This window comes from Chiloscyllium punctatum, chromosome 49 (assembly GCF_047496795.1).
Source record: "Chiloscyllium punctatum isolate Juve2018m chromosome 49, sChiPun1.3, whole genome shotgun sequence".
Classification (NCBI taxonomy): Eukaryota; Metazoa; Chordata; class Chondrichthyes; order Orectolobiformes; family Hemiscylliidae; genus Chiloscyllium; species Chiloscyllium punctatum.
The window spans coordinates 39,557,101-39,572,862 of record NC_092787.1 but is presented as its reverse complement, the minus strand read 5'-3'; the positions used below and the strand labels follow the sequence as shown (position 1 = coordinate 39,572,862).

General features: G+C 41.2%; 1 protein-coding gene across 2 annotated transcripts in view; it reads left to right on the top strand.

Annotated features, from left to right (window-relative positions):
- Positions 1–15,762, top strand: part of LOC140469609 (tubulin beta-4B chain-like) — a 62,471-nt gene that overhangs the window by 28,290 nt on the left and 18,419 nt on the right. Inside the window, exon 2 of one of the 2 annotated variants that reach the window (XM_072566285.1) lies at positions 5,158–5,266. The exons of the other annotated variant lie outside the window; for it this stretch is intronic. Coding sequence (XP_072422386.1) covers positions 5,158–5,266 — 109 coding nt within the window. The remainder of the gene's footprint in view (positions 1–5,157; positions 5,267–15,762) is intronic. 2 annotated transcript variants of the gene reach the window in all.

Below are 15,762 nucleotides of genomic sequence, written 5' to 3'. Positions count from 1 at the left end.
GGCCACAGAAACGTCTGTCTGTACCTCGGAATATAGAACCCAATGATCTCTTGGAAGCCGGCGTACCCCTCGTTGCATTAGAGCCAGTCTCAATACCAAAAACTTGGATGTTCGTGCTACATTCCCCTGAGAATCCATCATCCCCTACATTTTCCAAAACAGCATACCTGTTTGAAATGGGTATATCCATAAAAGACTCCTGCCCTAGGTTCTGACCTCTCTCACCCTTCCTGGAGTTAACCCATCTATGCAACTGTATCTGAGACTTCCCCCCCCTCCCCCCCTCCTATACTGCCATCCATCACATACTGTTGCTGTTGCAAATTCCTCATCGCTTGTATCTGTCTCTCCAACCGATCCACTCGATTGATAAGATTCGCATCCAACAGCATTTATGGCAGATATAATCTGCAGTAACCCTTAAACTCTCTTTAAACTCCCACATCTGACAAGAAGTACATATCACTCTCCTAAAGGCCATTTTTGCTCCTTCACAATCTACAGACCCAGAAAATAACACTGTCTTATTCCTCTACAAAACACTGCACCAGGTTAAATTAAGAGCTATGGCTTATATTTTAAGTTTAATCAAGAGACTTATCTCCAAAAACATAAAATCAAGAAAGCACCCTCTGTACTCACTAATACAGCCTTTCTCTTGGACAGACTTAAAACAACAATGAACTTATCTGATTCTGTGTTGTTAGCTTCGCCCAAACCGGTTTCTCCAAGATTAGTTGTGAAATTCACTGTTTGTTAATTTTCCCAGATGCACTCCGATGTCCAGCGACACATCAATTCACAAATAGCAAAGGCAGTAACTGTGCAGGTTCTCTCTCTCTCTCTCTCTCTTCTGTGTCCGTCTAGTTAATTTCTCCTCCAGCTATATCACTTGTAATAAACAGCATGTCAATTTCACCCGATCTGGTTTGTGTGGTCTCTATTGGGCAAATTTCTCCGACACTCTCAGTTCCCCACATTATATTCCATCTGCAAATTCTTTTCCTGCTCTCCTAGCCTATCCTAGTCCTTCTGCAGCCTCCCACTTCATCAACACTGCCTGACCACTCCACCTATCTTTGTGACATCTGCAAATTCAGCAACAGTGCTCTCAGTTCCTTTGTCCAAATCATTAATGTATAACTGCACTGGTCATCAGCTGCTTGGAATCTGAGCCCCTCCCTTTCATACCATCTCTGCTCTCATGCATCAACTGTTACAGTCTCTTATTTCTGCACTCACCAGTGTCTGGCACTGGCATAATCTGGAGAGAAATGAACTAAAGAACTGTGGATGCTGAAGATCTGAACTAAAAACAGAAAATGCTGGTAAAACACAGCAGGTCTGGCAGCACCTTTGGAAGGAAAGCAGTTCTGTTGAGTCACCAGACTCGAAATATTAACTGTTTTCTTGTCACAATGTTGCAGGCCTCCTAAGTTTCACCAACAATTTCTCTTTTTATTTCTTAGAGAATTACCTTTGTGGTCCTAATTTTTATTTTTCTTTCTAACTCTGAAATCTTGCTGCAGGATCTTATCCATCTTTTCAACCATGTCACTGGTACAGATATAGCCTACAAAACCTGGCTGCTTTCCATCCTCTACTCTCCATCCTACTCTGGTGCTCTACAGATGTTCAATGGCAACATTGACTCTGGAGTTAATGAGGAAACATACTGTGTTTCATACCAAGTACAGTGAGAAGCTTTGTTCTACTGGCATAGAAGTGCTTGGTTAAAAAGTGAGGTGGATTCTTGTAGACCCTTGCACTAGCTGTTTGATCCTCCTTTGTTATCTGGGATTGAAATTACCAAGCAACTCATAAAGATGCAAGAATAAGCACTTAAAGTCAATGGTAGAAAATTAAAATTGATTCAATACCAAAAGACATGCCCAGCAGCTAAGATGAGTGTCAACATAATATTTATAAATTTGTATTAAATTTTATTACTTGGGGAAACAGACAACTTATTTAGACCTGGAAAATGAACCATCATGTATCTCTGAGATAAGTTGTGACACTCTTCACATTGCCACCACCTCATTTGCACATCTGTTTCAAACCCTCCAGTGAATATGAGCTAGATAATTAAGGAATGAGATTGCAGGAACTCTGGTACAAATATTTCAGAAATTACTGAATACTGGCAAAGGTAAAAGTGGCTGTAGAAAGTTAGCCAAGTGACTTGGGCAACTACTGTCTATAGTTTGATCCAATCTAAAGATAAAATTGTGATGCATCTTGTTGGAAATAAAAGTATACGTGTGCTTAAGGACCTACCTTGTCAATCTAGCTTTTGTTTTCGGGTGAACATGGGAGCTCAATAAGCATAAGGCAGTGGAGATGTTCCATACAGTGAAATATTTATGTGGGAAATAGATTCTGCTGATTAATCAAGAATGCTAGTTAAAAGTTACATTTATCAATGGAATACAGCACAATTCTTTTGAAGATCATCCTAAAAGTATGAAATATAAAATGATATGCAGGTATCCAGGAAGTGAAGAAAATTTTCATTTACTTCTAAGTTTCAATAGTACATGAAAATATAAAGTAATGACAACTTACAAGTACTCAAGAGGAACTAATCCTCAGCATCTCCTACAACTGTCCCTGAACAGGTCAAAGGAGGAATACAAGCCCTGGAAGATTTCTTGAATAAACTACTGAGGTTCTTGATCCAATTTGCCTTCTACGTTTTTTTCAAAGAGCCACAATTCTTTTACATTTCTCATCTCAAGGAAGGAACGATATGTGGCTCTTGTGGCTAAAGGGATCAGTGGATGGAGTGGGGGAAGAATTTGGGTATTCAGCTCGATTATTCAGCTCAAGGCCTACTCCTATTTTGTTTTTTCATAGATATCACAGAATCCCTAGAGTGTGGAAGCAGGCCGTTCAGCCCATTGAGTCCATACTGACATCCAAAGAGCATTCCACCCAGACCAACACCCCTATCCTATCCCTGTAATCCCACTTTTCCCATGGCTAATCCACCTAGCCTGCATATCCCTGGACACTATGGGCGACATAGTATGGCCAATCCACCTAACCTGCAGTTTTTTGGATTATCTGGAGAAATCTGCAGACTTGGCGAGAATGTATAAACTCCAGACAGACAGTTGCCTGAGGCTGGAATCAAACATAAGTCCTGGCATTCTGCGGCAGCAGAGCTAACCACCGAGCCACCTTTTTTGTTTCTATTACAACTTTTTTTCTCCGATTTAGTTGATGTTAATAATGACAGGTGAAACTTTAGAATTCACATATTGGGAAAATTAAAAATTACAGTGGTGGCTACCATCAAGAAGGATTACCATCACTTGTATCATGAGCTTGTGGAGTAAGACCAAGTTGATATGGGATATCTTTGGGTTCCGGATAGCTTCTAAGTGAAGTGATGATTCAAATTAGGAGAATATCAGAAATTCTGTGTGGCAGAATGCCAGATACTGTACTTGGATTTTGCCAAAATTTTATATATAGTTCCTCTGGAAAGGATGAAACTTAAAATAAAGCAGTTCAGCACAAATATTTTATAATGAATACATAATTTGTTGATGAATGGAGCCCAGAGGTTAGTAGTAGAGCAATTGTTCTGATCTAGTGTTTTCCCACAGACTTATATAATTTGGTCTCTTATTTAACTTTTCTGGAGTTTTTTGGGGTCACAAACAATGGATACATTTGCAAATTTTACAGAGCTAATGAAAGTGATAAACTGTAAAGCTAAACAAAAGGAGAATTTGAAACTCCTTGGCAGGTGAAAATTGTAGAGAAATGCAAGAGTGTTTGAGAAAGGGCCCAGTTGTTGAATGGAAAGAAAATACTGGGGCCCAAGACTGACAAAAGTTACCAAAACAATGGAATAAAGCAAGTCATAAATATTTGGCAGACATGCCTGCAATAAAGTATACAGCTTTAGTTTAGTAGAATTTCACAGTAATTAAATGGGTATGGAAGAGAACAACTAGAATTATTGAGGGGATTGAATTAAGAGTAGCTACGTAGATTGCGCATGGTCTCATTGGAAAATTAATCAGCAATTATTGCCCACCACTAATTGCTCTTGAGTAGGTATTGGTGAGTTGTTACTTCTGCAGTTCATGTGATATAATCCATCCCATCCCCAAAATTAGATTGGACGGGAAACACCTCTTGAATAATATTGCGGCAGACCAATGATGAATATTAGACATCTAATTTGTGTTTGTAATTACAGTTTCTGGTCAAAGCATCTGGTCCAAAGATTACGATAATGGGAGTGGGAGTGTCATTGGTAGATGATTAGATTCTTGCTGGAAATGGTTATTGTCTGATGCAAATATTACTTTGCCACTTAACATTCCCAGTTTGGATGTTTGTCCAGGTCTTGGTGCATTTAGGAATGTACTATTTTGGTCTCTGAAGAATTGCATATCACAATTGGGTTCGAACATTGTACACTATTAACAACCATCATCAGGTCAGACAGGAAGCAGCTGAAAGTACTTGGACACAGGATGCTGTTCTCAAGAACTCATCAGTGACTGCCTGGCTCTGAAATAATTGGCTTCTAATAATCACAGCCACATTTCATAATGCTATATATAACACCAGTCCCCCAATGCTTTTTGTCCACAGTTGCATTGTGGTTCTAATGGACTGCAAACTGAGCACGAACAGTTATTGTTAGTAAGGGAGGGAAAACATTCCTAAATATGCAAGTGAAATTTACTAATTTGATCAAGGGAGAGGTTTCTTCCTACTGTTTTCCTGGTTACTATAAAGTTGGGACAATTGTTATATTGCTTATTGAAACATCATGAAATAGGTTTGGCTGAAGAAAGTCTTTCAGTTCATTTCATCTGTTTCAGCATACCATCCTTGCTGTGTTCCTATTTAGCTGTTCCCTAAAAGAGTTCACTATTCAGGCCTCAATCTTCCTGTGTCATCCTTTTCACCTTGAACCTGTATTTGATTCCTTTTTATTTAAAGATCTCAGCATAGATATTGTTTCATTTGTTCAAATGGGCTGGTGAGAAAAGTAAACCACAATAAAGGAGCAAAATTCTCCAGAGATCGGTGATAATGATAATATCCATGCATACTAAAGTTAGTTCTCTTAAATACGTTGAACTAATTAATATATTTTTAATATTGACTTTATACTCTTTTTAGTTCTGGGAAGTTATCAGTGATGAGCATGGCATCGATCCTACCGGAACCTACCATGGAGACAGTGATCTCCAACTGGAGAGAATTAATGTCTATTATAATGAGGCTACAGGTATTAATTGGCATATTTTACATATTTTAGGTTGTATAACATAGATAACAGTAGTGATTTCTCCCAACATGCTATCCTTTCATCAATGCCACTTTAAAAAAAAATTAGCTTTTAAATATGCAGAAATGTGATTGCCTATTTGAAAGATAGTTTCAGACATGAATTGCCTCACGGTTTCCGAAGTACTGGAAATTCTAAACCCCTTCAGTGATGTCAAAACTGACAACTAGTTTGAATTTTGATTGCTGACCAGAGATTTTTAGAGCTGTAGATATCCTGCCATTTTTGTCTTTCCTTTGAATTCTCTGACATTAAGATTTTTTTGAGGAATCTGTTGCTTTGTGAACTGAATAAAATGTCTGAATATTCCTAGTGGACAAAAACCTAACTAGAGGTAGGTTGTATCATGTCACCAGAATAGTTGGAATTGAACATTCTGGTGATACCACTGAACATGTCAGAATGAGATCTGCCTGATAGGTTTTCCAGGCACAAATGTTAAATTGCACAACTCGAGAATTAAATGCCACTGAAACTGCCATGAAACCTTGTCCTGAAATTTCTCCAAAAAATCAAAGGATGTGTAAACCATCATCTTTCCTACTTTGTGGTGATGTAGATTTCAAACTGATGAAAAGTCAACACAAGATGCAATTTTTTTCTCTACTGTCAAACATTTCTGTTGACACACATTCATTTACTTAAAAAAAAAACTGACGGGCTGTTCAAACCCCATTTTGAAATCCTGGAGTAAAACAACACCCACAACTATGTTGCTAGTCTCAACATGCCAACTAATTGGCTAACTAATATAAGACAGAGATTTGAGAATAAGGATGGCATTTCTAAGATGGCAAGCTCTAACTAGTGGAGTGTCACAGGGATCACTGCTGGGGCACAATTATATACTAGATACAATATATATTAATGACTTGGATAACATAAAGAGTCTGAAAGGGATCTAGACAGGTTAAGACCTGCGAGGTTATGCTGCAGCTCCATAGAGACCTCAATAGAACACACTTGGAATATTGTGTTCATTTCTGGTTGCCTCATTATAGGATGGATGTGGAAGCTTTAGAGAATGTGCAGAGGAGATTTACCAGGATGCTGCCTGGACTGGGGGGCATGTCTTATGAAGTAAGACGAGGGAGCTAGGGCTTTTTTTTATTGGAGTGAAGAAGGATGAGAGGCCCAACAGGTCGGCACAACATTGAGGGCTGAAGGGCCTGTACTGCGCTGCAAAGTTCTATGTTCTAGAGATGACTTGATAGCGGTATACAAGGTGATGAGAGGCATAGATAGAGTGGATAGCCAGAGATGTTTTCCAGTGTGGAAATGGCTGTCACGGGGTGGGGGGCATAATTTTAAGGTGATTGAAGGAAGATTTAGGGGAGATGTCAGAAGTAGGTTCTTTACACAGAGAGTGGTGAGTGCATTGAGGCACTGCCCAGCAGCAGTAGTAGAGTCAGATACATTCGGGACATTTACCCTACTGTTGGATAGGCACATGGAAGTCAGTACAATGAGGGATGATATGTAGGTTTGTCTGATCTTAGAGTTGGACAAAAGGCTGGCGCTACATCGAGGGCTGAAGGGCATGTAATTGCTGTACTATTCAATGTTCTGTAAGTGAATAGGTAAAAACCTTGGCAGATTTAATTTAATGTGGGAAATAGGTATGAACTTTAGCAGGAAGAATAGATGAGCTGTATATTATTAAAATGGAGAAATACTAAAGCTGTAACACAATGGATTCATCTATAAATCTGGTTGGAGTCATACCTGGTACATAGGAAGTTGGTTGTGATTGGTGGAGATCATTCATTTCAACTCCATGACGTCTCTGCAGGAGTTCCTCAGGTTAGAGCCCTAAGCCCAACTAGCTTCAGCTACTTTATCAATGACCCTCTCTAAGGTCAGAAGTGGGCATGTTTGCTGATTATTGCACAATATTCAGCACTATTCATGACTCCTCAAATTCTGAAGCAGTCCATGACAAACTGTAACAAGACCTGGACAAAATCTGCACGTGGGCTGAAAACTGGCAAGTAACGTATGTATCACACAAATACCAGGCAATGATCAACTTCAATATAAAACAACTAACCATTGCCCCCAGATGTTCAATGGTGTTATCATCACTGAATCCCTAACTATCAACATTCTGAGTCTTAATGACCAGAACAATGCTAGACTAGTTATATAAATAAAGTGGCTACATGAGCAAGTCAGAGGCGAAGAGGATTGCAGGGAGTAACTCAGTTCCTGACTTCTCAGAGCCACCATTTACATGGCACAAGTGAGGAGTCTGATGGAATACAGTACTTCACACCTGCCTGGATGAGTGCAGTTCCAACAATACTCAAGATATTTGACACTGTCTAGGACAAGGCAGCCTACTTGATTGTTACCACATCCACAAACAATTCAGTACCCCCACGATCTATAAGATGCACTGCAGCAATACATCAAGGCTCCTTAAACAGCACCTTCCAAATCTACAAAAGCTAACATCTAGATGAACAAGGGCAACAGATACCTGGGAACACCATCACCTCCAATTTCCCCTTGAAGCCACCCTCCATCTTGACCTGGAAATACATTGTTGTTCCTTCACTGTTACACTCCCACAGTCCAAAGATGTGCAGGTCAGGTGAATTGGTCATGCTAAATTGCCCATTGTTTAGGACTGTTAGTCAGAGGGAAATGGGTCTGGGTGGGTTACTCTTTGGAGGGTCGGTGTGGACTTGTTGGGCCGAAGGGCCTGTTTCCACACTGTAGGGAATGTAATCTAATCTTACTGTATCAGTATCTTGGAATTTCCTCCCTAGTGACATTGTGGTTCATCTTACAACTCATGAAGTGTAGTGGTTCAAGAAGACAGCTCACCACCACCTTCTCAAGGGCAACTAGAGATGGGTATTAAAGGCTGGTCCAGCTACTGATGCCCACATCCCATAGATGAATGAAAAACTCACAAAAAGCTAACATTCAAATTCAGTAGGTAATGGGCCTTTTTTACAAAGGAAATTGATTATAAAGATAATGAAGTTTTGCTAATATTATACAGGGCACACGTTACAGCACACCTGAAATACTGTGAACAGTTTTGGTCTGTTTATCTAAGGAGAAATATACTGGCATTGGAGGTGGTCCAGAGTTGGTTCACTAGATTGATCCCAGGTGTGAATACTGATGAAAAGTACTCATTAAGCACTTCTCCAATGTCCTCAAATTCCACACACAACTTCCCACTACTGTCTTTGATTGGCCCTAATCTTACTCTAGTCATGTTTTTATTCCTAATAAACCTATAAAAGGCCTTAGGGTTTTCTTTGATCATATCCGCCAACAATTTCTCATGTCCCCTCCTGGCTCTTCTGAACCCTCTCTTTAGATCTTTTCTGGCTAACTTATAACTCTCAAGCCTTCCACGCCTCATCATCATCACATAAGCCTTCTTCTTTCTCTTGACAAGAGCTTCAACCTTCTTTAGTAAACCATGGCTCCCTCTCTCGACAACTACCTCCCTGCCTGAAAGGGATTTCTTATCAAGGGCCTGTAGTAGTTGTTCCTTAAATAAGCTACACATTTCTATCCCCTGTCAAATCACATCATAATTGCCTAGTATTCACATTGAAAAAGGGCAGTGTTAGTGAGAACACAGGTTAATAGATTAGATGAGATTGCGGTTGACAAAGAGGAGGTTTTAGCAATTTTGGAAGATCTGAAAATAGATAAGACTCCTGGGCCGGATGGGATTTATCCTCTGATTCTCTGGGAAGCCAGGGAGGAGATTGTAGGGGCTTTGGCTTTGATCTTTATGTCATCATTGTTAACAGGAATAGTGCCAGAAAACTGGAGGATAGCAAATGTTATTCCCTTGTTTAAGAAGGGGAGTTGGGACAACTCTGGTAATCAATCATAAGCCAGTGAACCTTACTTTGGTCGTGGGTAAGGTGTTGGAAAAGGTTATAAGAGAGGATTTATAATAATCTGGAAAGGATTAATTTGATTAGGGATACTCAACACAGTTTGTGAAGGGTAGAGTGCCTAACTAACCTTATTGAGTTCTTCAAGAAGGTGACAAAACAGGTGGATGAAGGTAAACTGGTTGATGTGGTGTATATGGACTTCAGTAAGGTGTTTGATAAGGTTCCAGATGGTAGGCCATTGCACAAAATACGGAGTTTCAGGATTGAAGGTGATTTAGCGGTCTGGATCAGAAATTGGCTAGATGAAAGAAGACACGGCGGTTGATGGGAAATGTTCATCCTGGAGATCAGTTACCAGTGGTGTGCCTCAAGGATCTGTTTGGGTCCACTGCTGTTGTCATTTTTATAAATGATGTGGGCCTGGAAGGATGGGTTAGTAAATTTATGGATGACAGTTAGAGTTGTCGATAGTGCCGAAGGATGTTGCGGGTTACAGAGGGACATAGACGATGCAGGAGCTGGGCTGAGAAGTGGCAAATGGAGTTTATTGCAGAAAAGTGTGAGGTAATTCATTTCAGAAGAAGTAACAGGAATGCAGAATACTGAACTAATGGTAATGGTAAAATTCTTGGCAGTGTAGATGAACAGAGAAATCTCGGTGTCCAGGTGCATAAACCCCTGAAAGTTGCCACCCGGGTTGATAGGGTTGTTAAGAAGGTGTATGGTGTGTTGGCGTTTATTGTTAGGGGGATTGAGTTTCGGAGCCACGAGGTCATGCTTCAGCTGTACTAGACACTGGAAAGGCTGCACCTGGAGTATTGCATATAGTTCTGGTCACCGCATTATAGGAAGGATGTGGAAACTTTGGAAAGGGTTCAAAGGAGATTTGCGAGGATGTTGCCTGGTATGGAAGGAAGGTCTTATGAGGAAAGACTGAGGGAACTGAGGCTGTTTTCGTTGGAAAGGTGACTTAATCGAGACATATAAGATAATCAGAGGGTGACAGAGTGTGGACAGTGAGAGACTTTTTCCTTGGATGGTGAATGTTAACATGAGGAGACGTAACTTTAAATTGGGGGGTGATAAATTTAGGACAGTTATCTGGGGTAGTTTCTTTACTCAGAGTAGCAGGGGTGTGGAACAGCCTGCCTGCAACAATAGTAGACTGCCGACGTTAAGGGCACTTAAATGGGCATTGGACATACATATGGATAATAATAGAACGGTGTAGGTTAGATGGGCATCAGATTAATTTAATAGGTTAGTGCAACATTGAGGGCCAAAGGGCCTGTACTGTGCTGTAACGTTCTATGTTCTATGTAGGAAGAGTTTGGAGGGATATGGGCCGGGTGCTGGCAGGTGGGACTAGATTGGGTTGGGATATCTGGTCGGCATGGACAGGTTGAACTGAAGGGTCTGTTTTCATGCTGTACATCTCTATGACTCTGTGGACCGGGATTTTCTAATGAGGGGAGGTTGAGTAGGTTGGGCCTGTACTCTTTGGAGTTTAGAATAGTGAGATGTGACATAATTAAAACATATAAGGTTTTTAGAAGACTGGACAGGGTAGATGCAACAACGTTGTTACCCCTTGTGGGAGAATCTAGTTCCAAAAGGCATAGAGGTCACCCATTTAAAACGGAAATTAAGAGAAATTTTTTCTTTGAGGGTAGTGAATCAGTGGAATTCCTTATTGTAGAAGGATGTCGAAGCTTGCTTATGTATATTCAAGGCTAAGATAGATTTTTAATCACTAGGAGAATTAAACATTATGGAGGAAAGACAGTTAAAGGGAGTTGAGGATTATCAGGTCAGCCATTATTTCATTGAAATACTGCTTCTATATCCTTTGGTCTTTTAGGTTAAATGGCTTCTTGTGGATCAGTGATACTGTGATTGTGAGCACAGCTTTCAGATTGTCAAAGGCACTCTGACAAGCTTACTTAAGGTTGAGGAAGCAAGGATCTGACACAGTTTTAGAGGATTACACGGTAGCTAGGAAAGATCTCAAAAATGGACTGAGGAGAGCTAGGAGGGGGCATGAGAAAGCCTTGGCGGGTAGTTTTAGGGAAAACCCAAAGGCTTTCTACACTTATGTGAGGAATAAGAGAATGATCAAAAAAAGGTAGGGCTGATCAGGGATAGTGCAGGGAACTTGTGTCCAGAGTCTGAAGATGTAGGGGAGGACCTAAGTTAGTGCTTTGCTTCAATATTCACTAGAGAGAGGGATCTTGTTGATAGTGAGAACACCATGGAACAGTTTATTAGGCTTGGACAGATGCTGAAAAATTTGAGAAGCATCAAGATAGATAAGTCCCTAGGGCCAGACCAGGCATATCCGAGGTTACCTTGGGAAGCAAGGAATGAAATTGCTGCACCTCTGGCGATGATCTTTGCATCCTTACTCTCCACGGAAGGCATACCGGATGATTGGAGGAAAGTGAATGTTCTTCCTCTATTCAAGAAAGGGAATAAGGAAATCCCTGGGAATTACAGACCTGTCAGTCTTATGTCTGTGGTAAGGAAGGTACTGGAAAGGATTCTGATGGATAGGATTTTTGACTATTTGGAAAAACATAGTATGAGTAAAGATAGTTAGCACGGCTTTGTGAGAGGCAGGTCATGCCTCACAAGTCTTATTGGGTTCTTTGAGGATGTGACGAGACAAGTTGACAAAGGAGAAACAGTGGATGTGGTGTAAATGGATTTCAGTAAGGCATTTTATAAGGTTCCCATGGTAGGTTCATTCAGAAAGTTGGAGGTCTGGGATATAGGGAAATGTGGCTGACTGGAGAAGAATTGGCTGGCCAAAAGAAGACAGCGAGTGGTAGGGGATGGAAAGTATTCCACCTGGAGGTCAGTGACCAGTGGTGTCCCGCAGGGATCTGTTCTTGGGCTTCTGCTCTTTGTAGTTTTTATAAATGACTTGAATGAAGAAGTGGAAGGGTGGGTTAGTAAGTTTGCCGATGACACAAAGGTTAGTGGTGTTGTAGATAGTGTCAAGGGCTGATGCAGGTTACAACCTGGATAAATGCCAAGTGATTCATTTTGGAAGGTCAAATTTGAATGCTGAATACATGGTTAAAAGACAAGATTCTTGGCAGTGAGGAGGAACAGCGGGATCTTGGGATCCATATACATAGATCCCTCAAAGTTGCCACCCAAGTTGATGGGGTTGTTAAGAAAGCATATGGTGTTTTGGCTTTCATTGGCAGGGGGGTTGAGTTTAACAGCGATGTGGTTATGCTGCAGCTCTGGTTAAACCACACTTAGAATATTGTGTCCAATTCTGGTTGCCTCATTATAGGAAGGATGTACGTGCTTTAGAGAGGGTGCAGAGTAGATTTACCAGAATGCTGCATGGATTGGAGGGCTTGTTTTATGAAGAGAGGTTGAGTGAGCTAGGCTTTTCACACTGGAGAGAAGAAGGAAGAGAGATGACTTGATAGAGGTGTACAAGTTAATGAGAGGCATAGGTAGAATAGATAGCCAGAAATATTTCCCCAGGGCAGAAATGGCTGTCACAAGGGGGTCATAATTTTAAAAGTGATAGAAGGAAGGTATAAGGGGAGATGTCAGGGGGAGGTTCTTTGCTCAGAGTTGTGGTGGGTGCATGGAATGGGCTGCTAGCGGTGGTAGTAGAGTCAGATACATTAGGAACATTGAAGCGACTATTGGATGGCAGTAAGTTGAGGGGTGTGTAGGTTAGGCTGGTCTTAGATTAAGATAAACGCTCGGCACAACATCATGGGCCAAAGGCCTGTACTGTTCCATGTTCTTTTCCTATATCCAAGCAAAGTTTCTGCCTTTCTTTGCAAAATTTAACCAAGGAACAAACCTCCAATAAAATCCACACAATGAGGCTCAATGCTTTGTGCTGACAAACTAATTTTTGCCAGATTTCTACTGTACTAAATTATAGAACATAGAAGAATACAGCGCAGTACAGGCCCTTCGGCCCTCGATGTTGCGCCGATCAAAGCCCACCTAACCTACACTAACCCACTATCCTCCATATACCTATCCAATGCCCGCTTAAATACCCATAAAGAGGGAGAGTCCACTACTGCTACTGGCAGGGAATTCCATGAACTTACGACTCGCTGAGTGAAGAACCTACCCCTAACATCAGTCCTATATCTACCCCCCCTTAATTTAAAGCTATGCCCCCTTGTAATAGCTGACTCCATACGTGGAAAAAGGTTCTCACTGTCAACCCTATCTAACCCCCTAATCATCTTGTACACCTCTATCAAATCACCCCTAAACCTTCTTTTCTCCAAAGAAAACAACCCCAAGTGCCTCAGCCTTTCCTCATAGGATCTTCCTACCATACCAGGCAACATCCTGGTAAACTTCCTCTGCACCCGTTCCAGTGCCTCCACATCCTTCCTATAGTATGGCGACCAAAACTGCACACAATATTCCAGATGCGGCCGCACCAGAGTCTTATACAACTGCAGCATGACCTCAGGACTCCGGAACTCAATTCCTCTACCAATAAAAGCCAGTACGCCATATGCCTTCTTCACTGCACTATTTACCTGGGTGGCAACTTTCAGAGATCTGTGTACATGGACACCAAGATCCCTCTGCTCTTCCACACTATCAAGTAGTCTACCATTAGCCCAGTAATCCATCTTTTTATTACTCTTACCAAAGTGAATCACTTCACACTTAGCTACATTGAACTCCATTTGCCACCTTTCTGCCCAGCTCTGCAGCTTCTCTATATCCCGCTGTAACCTGCCATATCCTTCCTCACTGTCTACAACTCCTCCGACTTTCGTATCATCCGCAAACTTGCTCACCCAACCTTCTAACCCTTCCTCCAGGTCATTTATAAAAATGACAAACAGCAATGGTCCCAAAACAGATCCTTACGGAACACCGCTAGTGACGGCACTCCAAGATGAACCTTTGCCATCAACTACTACCCTCTGTCTTCTTCCAGAGAGCCAATTCCTAATCCAAACCTCCAACTCACCCTCAATGCCATATCTCTGTATTTTCTGCAGTAGCCTACCATGGGGGCCCTTATCAAACGCCTTACTAAAATCCATATATACCACATCTACCGCTTTCCCCTCATCTACCTCCTTAGTCACCTTCTCAACGAATTCAATAAGGTTTGTGAGGCACGACCTGCCCTTCACAAAACCATGCTGACTATCCTTGATCACATCATTCTTATCCAGATGTGCATAAATCCTATCCCTTACAATTCTCTCTAAGACTTTGCCCACAACAGAAGTGAGACTCACTGGCCTATAGTTACTAGGATTATCCCTACTCCCCTTCTTGAACAAGGGAACCACGTTTGCTAGCCTCCAGTCCTCTGGCACTACTCCTGTCGACAAAGAGGACACAAAAATCAAGGCCAATGGCTCTGCAATCTCCTCCCTTGCTTCCCAGAGAATCCTAGGATAAATGCCATCAGGCCCAGGGGACTTATCTATTTTCACCCTTGCCAGAATTTCCAACACCTCTTCTCTACATATCTCAAAGCCATCCATTCTACTTATTCTACTTAAATTGTCTCTTTTCAGATTATTAAACTGTTCAGTCAGGGGATGTAAATGTTCCTCCCAAATGTGGCTGAACACAATTGAGGCATTGATGTAAAGAGCACAGTTACATAGTCCCTTAGTGACTTAATTGTTTAATCATTGGAACATCGTTGTTGCCTTTTTCATTTCACACAGTATCACTTTGCATTGATAAAGCTAATCCAATGTTACAAGAACATTCAATGGAACTTGCCAATATCCCATGAGTAAGTCAATTTTGGAGAGGATCACACATGTTCAGTTCTTTTAATACAGTCCTCCAATCTTGGAATCTGCTTTTTTGTGTGTTAATTTTATGATAATTAATACAAGATCTTAACAACCCATTCAGTTTGGACACCACCACAGTCGGTGAACTCCAGCTGCTGTGGCTTTATTCAGTAATGCCATTGTCTATCATGAACTTAATCCCTTCCCTAATGGGCGGCATGGTGGCTCAGTGGTTAGCATTGCTGCCTCACAGCACCAGGGACCCAGGTTCAAATCGAGCCTCAAATGACTGTGTGGAGTTTGCACATTCTCCTCGTGTCTGGGTGGGTTGCCTGTAGGTGCTTCAGTTTCCTCCCACCATCCGAAGATGTACAGGTTAGGTGAATTGGCCATGCTAAATTGCCCATAATGTACAGGGATGTGTAGGTTAGGGGCACTAAGTCAGGGGACATGCAGGTTAATAGGGTCTGGATGGATTACTCTTCAGAGGGTCAATGTGGACTTGTTGGGCCAAATGGCCTGTTTCCACACTATAGGGATTCTATGATTTAACTAATCTTCTGGATTGAGTTTGTAAGGATGCTGTTTTATCAAAAAAGCCAGAGACGTTTTGGATGAACTGTTCACACAAGTCAATGAATAAGTCTGTAATAGCCATTGTAAGTCATTTCAGTTGTTTTTGGGAAGATTAAATATTATGCTACCTTACCTTATTTATTATCCAATATGTCTGCCGGGATTCATCTTTTGAATTTTCAACTTCTGATCCACTCATCAA